Below are 9,851 nucleotides of genomic sequence, written 5' to 3'. Positions count from 1 at the left end.
CGCTAAAAACCTTTTACATAATAACGTCATCATGCCAGACCAGCCTCTTAAAGTGAAATCCCAACTCAATGTCAGTGGTTGTGAATTATGTACATTTCTCCCAATTACATTACCCTACACACTCACTGCTATGTTACCATACTGGCCATAAATAAGGAGACTATTAAAAGCTGGTGAGTCAACAACCAGAGATTACAAGTTTAAGCAAATTAGTGAAAGTACACAGGGCAATATGAATTATTTTTAGCCACTGTCCAAATTACCTTACATGGCCACAATGAAAGAGCAGAAGAATGTGACTAATCAGTTATCAATCAAAGGAATAACTCAAATATTTTGGGCTGAATCCTTATGTCCCATAGCATTCTGTAATTAGATGTAATTGAAAGTTATTTTTCTTGCATAAACATTATCGAACATTTGGTAAGACAGAGTTGAAATCCAGTCAGCAAGTGAAAAAATAGAGAGAGGCACAGTTGAGGTGAAAGGAATTAAGGAGGATTTTAAAATCAAGAAGACTTCTTTGGCCTAGTATTAAAGGACAGGGAAATAATGGGTAAAAGACTCTAATAGTGGGGTGAAGTGGCAAGGGAGGCTATAATCTAGTGTCACATAAGTTAGCGATCGAGATTAAAATCTGAAAGTGTTCACCCGGATGATTCCATGCTGATAGTGAAAGACCTGTAAAATTAAGTGGCATCCTTGCTGTTGGAACCACTTTTTCTGTTATGTACAGTACTTATTAATAATGATTTTATCTTTTAAAAATTCATCTCATTATCAGTTTGGTTCAGTCTGATTATGTATATGGGGAGTCTAGTCATTTCTCTATTGTTGGTATTTAACCAGGAACTATAGCAAACTGTCAACAGCTTTTGCATTAAGATCTGAAGCAGTTTCTAGGAGATGGAACACAATATACTCACTTCACTGGAGGTATACAGAAGCTAAAGATTACTCTGACTATGCAGAACAGTCATTATGTGGTAGGCTATTGTTAAGGCTTTCAACTACCCACTGAGAGGTGGAAATTAAGGTAGTTTCTAGTGTCATTGTATAGATTTAGTTGACGTCGTCAATGGACAAAAGGGTATGCTGTAGCACAATGCAAAGTCTTGCAGGAGCAGCGTGAGCTACTAGTTTTAGCAGATGTCCAAAAGCTTTCAACATGAACGTTTTGCTCACAGTGGTACTGATTCTTCAAGGTATGTATTTTCTTAATCTTGGAAAATACATGAATAGGGTTTAATAAACATTTATATTGCTAATAAAAAGTTAGCAACCAGACGGAATACTTAGATTAACGATAATATTGTAACATAAAGAGGTATTAAGATATTTGCTGACAATAGTTGAGAGGAGGGACTGTCCCTCATAAAGGGTTAGTTTTTCTGGGAAAAAAATTTCTGCTTACCTCACCACTGTTTTACAGGAATTTTGAAAATCAGTGCTGTGAGTTTTTCATTCTTATCAAACCCGGTCGTGTTAGCTGAGGAAGAACCCATTGGCACGGTGGTTGCTACAACAAGTAATGACTTCAGTGCTACTGAATTTGAAATTGTTGGAGGCAATTCATATTTCGGTATTGAAAATGGTGAGAGTATTTCATTAAAAATGCATCTTTCCTCATATGTTAGCAGCATTATTTCAGGAATTCACAAGATAGTGGTTTGGGTGTTCATTCGTGTCGTGCAGCATTTATATGTACATAGCTCTCTAAGTTTGCTATTGCAATCAGCACATTACTGAAAGGTGTCAAAATGATCATGATCAGTGAAACGCTTAAATTTCTTCTTAGGTCTTCCATGCATACATTGTTCTAACACAAGCAATGTAAAGAGAGCACACAGATAGGGTCGATCACTGTGCACTGAACCATCCTGCGGAAATTGTATTATCATTGTCACTGAATAAAAAACTCACTTTATATTCTTTGTTTCAGAAACTGGAATTATTAAAACCATCGTAGATATCGACTTTGAGAGTTCTATACCTAAAACATTTCTTCTTGTGATTAGAGCTACAAATGCTACAGAAACTGGCACACAAACTTTGACAATATCCATCACTGATGTTGATGAGTCCCCTTTGTGTACGAATAGTGCAGCAGGTAAGGCAAAATTGTAATAATGACTTGGCTTGAAAGACAAAGTCCTTTCAGAAGCCTTTGAGTTCATTACCAAGGGCAAGACTTACTCATATTTGTATTCCAGCCTCCAAGCAATAAAAAACAAATACATGTATCTAATTTGGTTCCCAACTGAAAATTAAACAAATCTGTAAATTTAACAGGAATTAAGAGCAGTGTGATTATTTTCAACAATGAAAAGGGTTGTTGAACTCTTTGAAGTCAAGCAATCCAGTTTAATGTTTTTTTTTGTTTTATCTTGTGTATTAACTCTACCTGAAGTTGATTTATTCCTATGGAAAAGATTGATTGGCAGTAAGAGTTTCAATGAAGCTAAATCCAGGAAGAATTTTGCTTTGTCACAGATTTGGAGCATTTCTGCAGTGATATTATTGACACAGTGTTCAAAGCTACCAAGTGTTTTAACATTGCAGAAACAAATTCACTAACAGGTAATTTCTGAGACATAAAGCTGAGACAATGATGCTAACTTTCCAGTTCTCTCTTACTACATACAACCGAGACACAAGCTAAGTACTTTTAATTTTGTAATTGGAATATTTTAGTTGGACTATATGGTACTGCAGCAAGAATTTCCTCTGCCTCCCAGTTCTAGCCACCTTGGTGTGATCCGAGGTAGATCCTCTGTACGACTTTGTAGGGTTTCCCCGAGATGCTCTGGTTTTTTCCCAGATCCCAAAGTTACCTGGCAACTGGAAGTACCCCTGGTACAGGCAGGTGGCAGAAGTATCGGGGGGTGGGGGTGGTGCTGGACATGTGAGAGAGAATTGTTACAGTGCATGAGTAGGGAGAAGGGTGTGGGGGAGGAGTGGGTGTGCAAAATGAAATTGACGTGATTACTCTGAGAGCCAACATTAACCCATCAAATAGTTTTCCTCTACATCATAAGATGACATAAGAAAAAATGTTGCATTATAACTACTTCTGAAACATTTCTGCTATTTGACCTAGATCTTGTCGTGTCTATTTCTGAGACCAATAACACTGGAGAAACTGTTCATATTTTTTCTGCTTCAGATCCTGAAAGCAAAGTATTAAATGTGAGTATCAAATTTAAACTATGATCAGTCAAGAAAATAAAATTGAAAGCAGTTGTAATGTGCTGTAGCCATTTTTACTGAGACTTCAACAAATTTTAATTCTACAGTTTTATTTTCATAGAGTTTGGAAATTAATTTTGTCAAAACATAATGGTGGTTTTCTAACTCACCTTCAACCTTCAATCAAACTGACCCTACACTCTAGAGACAGTCTACCCCTCCACACCTTGATATCCTTCACCATTCATACAGACCCTACTCTCTCTCAACCACACATTCATATATCCCTTGCAAGAATCTACACTATCTCTTACCCACCAAGGATCACATATTCAGGCTTAGACTCACAGTCCCCCAGAATATTTCACCCTTCTCCCACTTCTCCCCAGATCTGGTCTATTGACAAACAGCACACATCACCAGATGTCCATGATGCTTTTATTGTTCAGAAAATGCACGGTCACCAAATATGTTGCCTTACCACTTCCTCAGAATAGATTAGGTCTACTTCATCTTTAATAGAAAGTACCATCTAATCTACCCTTCACCATCATTCCAGGCTTGACCAGCCTTCTTTTTCCCATTACTCTGCTGGCATTTAGGGCAGCAATGAAGGTCTTCCGTCTCTGGTGGCATTCACAGCTTCCTTCACCGTGTCAGTAGCTTCCTCCTGGTGACTCTGAGTCTCCCGGGTGGTGACTCAGGAATACTGTCACGCACACAGATGTAGAAGGATTCCTCATTGTTGTTTCTGTAACAGTCTTGTTTGGCATGTCAGGGTTGTTAGCCCTGAGCTGAACCCCCAAACCTGGACCACTCTTAGTCTGGCCTCTACCCTTTGACCTGCTTGGCATGGGTGACCCTACCAAGAGCCAAAGTATAAAGTCCTGACTCCAGCCAGTCTAGCTCTCTGAGGCACGCAAGCCTCCAAACCATTTGGAGGTTGACCAGCCTGCCTGTTCAATATTACAGAAAAGAATGATACTTGTGCCAGTGATCACTGAAGAGATATCCCACCTCTAGTTGTTATTAACCCAGAAAGTATCAGCCAATGTATTTTATAGTAATTATATTAAACTGTTCATTCAAATAGTAACTTTTGCACTCTTCACAACAACTTTGTGAATGAGAGCTTTTAATTGTTTTACAGTACTCTATTCTTTCAATATCTACATCTGGAACTCTCACGCTGTTTGAGATTAACAACCTGGGTGTCATTTCTACAGTAAGTGCGTTGGATTATGAATCTACTCGTCAGGTAAGTTGATTAAAACCCATTTACTCAGTATTTAAAACATTATGAAGATAAAACATTGCCCAGTAAACTTGCAATGCATTTGGTATTCTACACATGAGCAATCTATGTGAAGCTAAAGACTAGCAGAGAAAAAGATCAATCTGAGGGTTCTTTATGGGGCTCCAAAGAGTTGTATAAATAAAGGAAATGAGAGATACAACTAACAGAAGTAATTCAGCATATTTGATGATTAAGGCCTCAGAAATGGCACAAACAAAGCATAGGAATAAATAGGCCCTTCTTCAGAAGGTAGGCTGTGACTAGTGACTATGACTGAAACAATAACTATTTGAGTATGCAAACTAATTGCGATATTTACAACGTTGCTGTTGACACAAAACTGAATGGAATGTGAACAGTGAGGAGGATTTAAGGGTTTATAGACAAGCTAACAATGTGTTAAAATGCACGGTCATCCAGTTCATTCAGAAAAATATAGAAAAGCTGAGCACTTTTTAAATGGTGGTATAGGTTAATTTTCAAAGTTACATGTGTTCTTGGAAACAAGCCAATGAAGATTAACATGCAGGCCCGGCAGGTTACTGTTCATTGTGAGAGGATTTGTGTACAAGAATGAAGATGTCTTAACAACAGTTTTGTTGAGACCAGACTTAGAGTCCTGAGTTCATTTTTATTCCTTTTATCTAAAAACGGATACACTTCCTCGATGGGAATGTAGAAAAGATTCTAGACTGGTTCCTGGAAGGAGGGGTCTATCATATCGGGAGAACGTGAGGAGTGACCTCTAGAGCTTAGAAAAGTGAGAGGTGACCTCATTATAAGATACAAAATTCTTAGAAAGTATGGCAGGATAGGTACAGCGAAGATGTTTCCTTTGGCTGAAGTGTGTAGAAGAATGAATCATGCTCTCAAAATAAGGTGTGAGTCATTTTGGATTGAAATGAGGCAGAATTTCTTCAATGGTAGTGTGGGATCTTAGAATTTTTCTACCTCAGAGTCTGTAGAGTCGCAGTCATTAACTGGCTTTGAAGCAGAGGTTGATAGGTTTCTGCATTTTAAATGAATAAGGGATTTGGGGGTAGTTCAGGAAAATGCTATTAAGGTAAACTAACAGCAGGCTCAAGGGGCCAAACGGCCCATTTCTGTCCCTATTCCATATCTATTGAACTCAGGTTTTTGTTTGTTAGAAAGAAAAGAGCACTGAGTTTACAGCAGGCAAAACACATTAATTCCAATTGAATCCTGGATGTGAAGAGCTGATCTCTTTGGTGGATAACAGGCACACTGTGGATGATGCCCTTTGACAGCAAGGATCACATCACAGGCAAAAAGAATAGAAAGTCAGATTCAGAATCAGGTTTAGTATCACTGGCATAAGTCATGAAATTGGTAGTTATGCAGCAGCAGCACATTACAATAAGTAATAATAAAATCTGTAGACTAGAGTAAGTATCTCTCTATATATTTAAAAGGTTAAATTAAATAAGTAGTGTAAAAAAGTAGTGAGGTAGTGTTCATGGATTCAATGTCCATTCAGAAATCAGATGGCAGAGGGAAAGAAGCTGTTCCTGAGTCACTCAGGACTCCAAGTCTGGTCTCAACAAAACCTTGAACATGTCTGTAAGTTGATTGGCACAGGTTTTCAGAGCCCTACCAGGTACACCATTGGGAACTGTCATCTCACTAAGGTTCACCTTCTTAAAAGACATCTGACATCGGCCTCCGAGACAGAGATCACAAAGTCACCGGATGCTGCAGGGAACCACATAGCCATTGTTTTATTCTCTCTCACAAAGCGAGCATAAAGGGCATTGGGTTCATCTGGGAGTGAAGCATCACTGCCAATCATGACCTTAGGTTTTGTTTTGTAGGATTTAATGGTCTGCAAACACTGCTAGAGTTGATGAGCATCTGATTCTGCCTCTAATGTCAAATGGAATTGTTCTTTTGATATTGATATAGTCCTCTGTAAGTCATACCTGGCCTTCTTGTATAGTCCTGGATCACCAGACTTGAATGCCACAGATCTAGCCCTCAGCAGACTATGAATGTCCTGGTTCATCTACGGCTTTTGATTCGGGTATGTGCAGTATGTTCTCGTAGGCACACACTCAACCATGCAGGTCTTAATGAAGTCAGTGACAACTGTGGTGTACTCATTCAGACTCAAAGATGAATCTGTGAATTCTGTCCAGTTCACCAACTCAAAGCAGTTCTGTAAGCATTCCTCTGCCTTCCTTGTCCATACCTTTTTGGTCCTCTCTACTGGTTCTGTGGTCTTCAGTCTGTGCCTGTACTCAGGGAGTAGGAGTACAGCCAGATGATCAGACTTTCCAAGGTGTGGGCACGGGATGGCATGGTAAGTGTTCTTGATGGCAGTATAACAATGGCTCCTTAGCTTTCACAAGAGATATGTTGGTGATAATTATTTAGGGATTTTTTTTCATTCTGGCCTTGTTAAAGTCCTCCAAAATGATGGGAAAGGTATCTGGGTGCACTGTTTCATGTCTGCTGATTACACTGCTCAGTTCGTCTAGAGCCTGTTTGACACGGGCCTGAGGTAGAATGTAGTCCATGACCAAGATGAAGGCTGAAACCTCTCACGGCAGATAAAATGGATGACACTTGATTGCTAGATGCTCCAGGTCAGGTGAGCGGGTCCGGGACAGAACTGCCACGTTTGTGCACCACAAGGAGTTAATCATAAAGCATACTCCATCTCCTCTGCCTTTGAAAAACTCAGCAATCCTATCTTGGCAGTGAATTGTGAAGCCAGCAAGCTATGGTGGGGCCTATCCAAGTCTCCAAGAAACAAAAAACACAACAGTATCAGGTTTTCCTCCAGTACAGCAATCTTGCTGTGAGGTCTTTGATGTTATTTTCCAGACACTGTACATGTGCCAGCGGATTAGACGATAGTTGAAGTTGGAACTCTCTTCTCCTTTTAATGAACATTTAATCCAGCGCGGCATCTTCTCTTCTGCTGTATTAAAGGGGAACGGCACTTGCAACTAGATACTGCCATCCGAGATTCATCGACTTTGAGTAGTGTCTTTAAAAGCCTTAAAACAATGCTGCTTACTGCATTGTCCACGGCTATAGCTGTAGATTTCAGCTGTAGCAGTCTAAAATAGAAATATTCGAAGATTGCCATCGGAGCTGCTTCCATGAGTTGCCTTCTTAATGGCACCACTGGAAGACTTTAAATTAAAAATCTACTTTTCTATAAATACCTGTATAGTAGTTGTATTATATAGTATATTGTGTATATAGTTGAGATGCATTCTATATTGAATTGGAGTTTATATCTATGCAGGGGGAAGTGTTGTGTATTTAATATCTTAGTAATATTGTGAATGTATTGTTTGATTAAGCATTCTTTGTTTAAATAGTTCACTACAGGTTATATGTAAAAATACATGAATGACATGCATCAACATGTCACCATGTCTTGCTGAAATGAAACTAAGACACTCATTCACAGCTCTGTGTTTTAGCTTTTAACTGCTCTTATGCTTTGTAGTTACAAAACATAACAGAGAGGATCCAGACTGAGGAATGGAAAAAAAGAGAAGGGGGATAGAGGATAAATTATCAGAAGTTAGTGAAATTGTGTTCATGTCATTAGGTTAGAGGCTACTCAGATGGAATTATGAGATTCTGCTCCTCCAACCTGAGTGTGGCAGTAGAGGGGATCTTGAGGTAACGTATCAGACTGGGAATAGGAAGTCAAGTTGAAATAGGTGGGCACTGTGAGGTTATTGAACCAGACAGAGAAAACAGCTAAGGATTGGATGGATGGACTATCTAATGACATGGTTTCCCTTTGCTGCACCTGAGTCTGGTCCCAAGGCCTGTGCTACAGTCTGCAAATGCTGATAAATCTTTGTATTAACTATGGATCCAAGCAGAAGACAGCAACATCATTCATATGTACCCCATATCCTTACAGATGGATATTGCAAAAGGCTCAATACAACACACAAACAAGTTAGAAGAGGGTGAGCAGCCTTGACTGATTCCAGATTTGACCAATTTTTTTTCCATTTCCTGTCTGTTAACTTTGACTAGTTATTGAAGCCTTTCTTGAACAGTTCTGTCCAATTATGGATATCATCCTCAAAGTCTATTTAGTTGTCAAACACATCATGTCTATGTATGATTTCTTCCAAGAGCTTACTCCAGGTCCAAGCTGACCAGACAGGATATTCATCCACTAGTCATACAGGTGAGCAGTTGTATTTCTAAGTAGCTCAAGGCATCTGAGATCTTTCTGCCTCAGAACATAATCAACTCAATGAAAGATGGCCTTGGACAAAACTTTGGTAATCCATAGTTAAATGCGTTGGGCAGACAACTTGTGATCTGCTCCCTCTCCCTCTCTGCTTATAGATGAGGGTGATGATGCTTTTTCTCTTGAGATTCTGAGATATGTCAAGCAGGATGCAAAGCACTGTGGGTTTCCACTGGGCTCATCCAATTTCATGGAGCCGTGTAGAACTCTGCTGCTAAATTAACAGTGTAAATAACTCAAGGCTGGCCACCCAAGGATGCAGATGATTGACTTCCTTGCATTGATTCAAAGGCTTATCAGTCTTTCCACAATGACGTCAAAGTGATTAAGTTACTAATGCATCTAAATATGCTTTGCCTATTAACAATATTGGTCTTCTACCATAGTTCCACAATTTTATGTTAAATGACCAACAACTACTTAGGGTACGTCCACACTACGCCGGATAATTTTGAAAATGAAGCTTTTTCTCTTCGTTTTGACCTTCTGTCCACACTGAAACGGTGTTTTCATCCCCCGAAAACGGAGATTTTCAAAAACGGTCTCCACAGTGAATAAATCTGAAAACACCTAATATCCGTTGTAGTGTGTATGGGGTAAATGGAGAAATTTAAAAACGCTGTCATGACAACACCAGAACAACACTGCTTTTTCTGCTTCTGCTTGGTACTGCACAAGCTGTTATAATGTGCAGTCGGTGTGAACGGCGTGAGAGTTGAATTGTAAAGTGAGCTTTTTTGACTATTTAAAAATGCTGTCATGACATGCCAGAACAGATGTTCGTTGTTTTCTTCAACGCAACCACCTAACAATTTCAGAACAGACGGCAACGTGACTGAAGCCAGAAGGGTTAGGAATGTACTCACCAAATACTTTGACCCATAGCTTACTGAATAAATAAGTATACTCACTTTGCCGTATTTTCTGTCCTTGCTTGTATGAAGGTGGTTCACCTATTTATGCAAGTACTTCTCTGACAACAGATGTGTAACAGTATGGAAATACAAGATAACACTGATGCAGACATTTTATACATTTAACAAGGTGCTTTATTAATGCAACAGAATTAGTCAGTTTTTCAATGTTCGTCATCAGCCGGGTCATACTGTC

At 39.2% G+C, this 9,851-nt stretch overlaps 1 protein-coding gene across 8 annotated transcripts in view; it reads left to right on the top strand.

The window, feature by feature from the left end:
- Positions 1-1,140: 1,140 nt before the first annotated feature.
- Positions 1,141-9,851, top strand: part of LOC134359482 (protocadherin Fat 4-like) — a 164,068-nt gene continuing 155,357 nt past the window's right edge. For all 8 annotated transcript variants that reach the window (XM_063072794.1, XM_063072796.1, XM_063072800.1 and 5 more), the window contains exons 1-5: positions 1,141-1,205; positions 1,433-1,594; positions 1,943-2,110; positions 3,101-3,189; positions 4,340-4,447. In XM_063072794.1, the coding sequence (XP_062928864.1) occupies positions 1,169-1,205; positions 1,433-1,594; positions 1,943-2,110; positions 3,101-3,189; positions 4,340-4,447 (564 nt within the window). In that variant the 5' untranslated portion in view covers positions 1,141-1,168. The remainder of the gene's footprint in view (positions 1,206-1,432; positions 1,595-1,942; positions 2,111-3,100; positions 3,190-4,339; positions 4,448-9,851) is intronic.

The sequence above is a fragment of the Mobula hypostoma genome, chromosome 20, assembly GCF_963921235.1.
Source record: "Mobula hypostoma chromosome 20, sMobHyp1.1, whole genome shotgun sequence".
Classification (NCBI taxonomy): Eukaryota; Metazoa; Chordata; class Chondrichthyes; order Myliobatiformes; family Myliobatidae; genus Mobula; species Mobula hypostoma.
The sequence above is the reverse complement of the archived record's forward strand: the minus strand, read 5'-3'. Positions and strand labels throughout refer to the sequence as shown.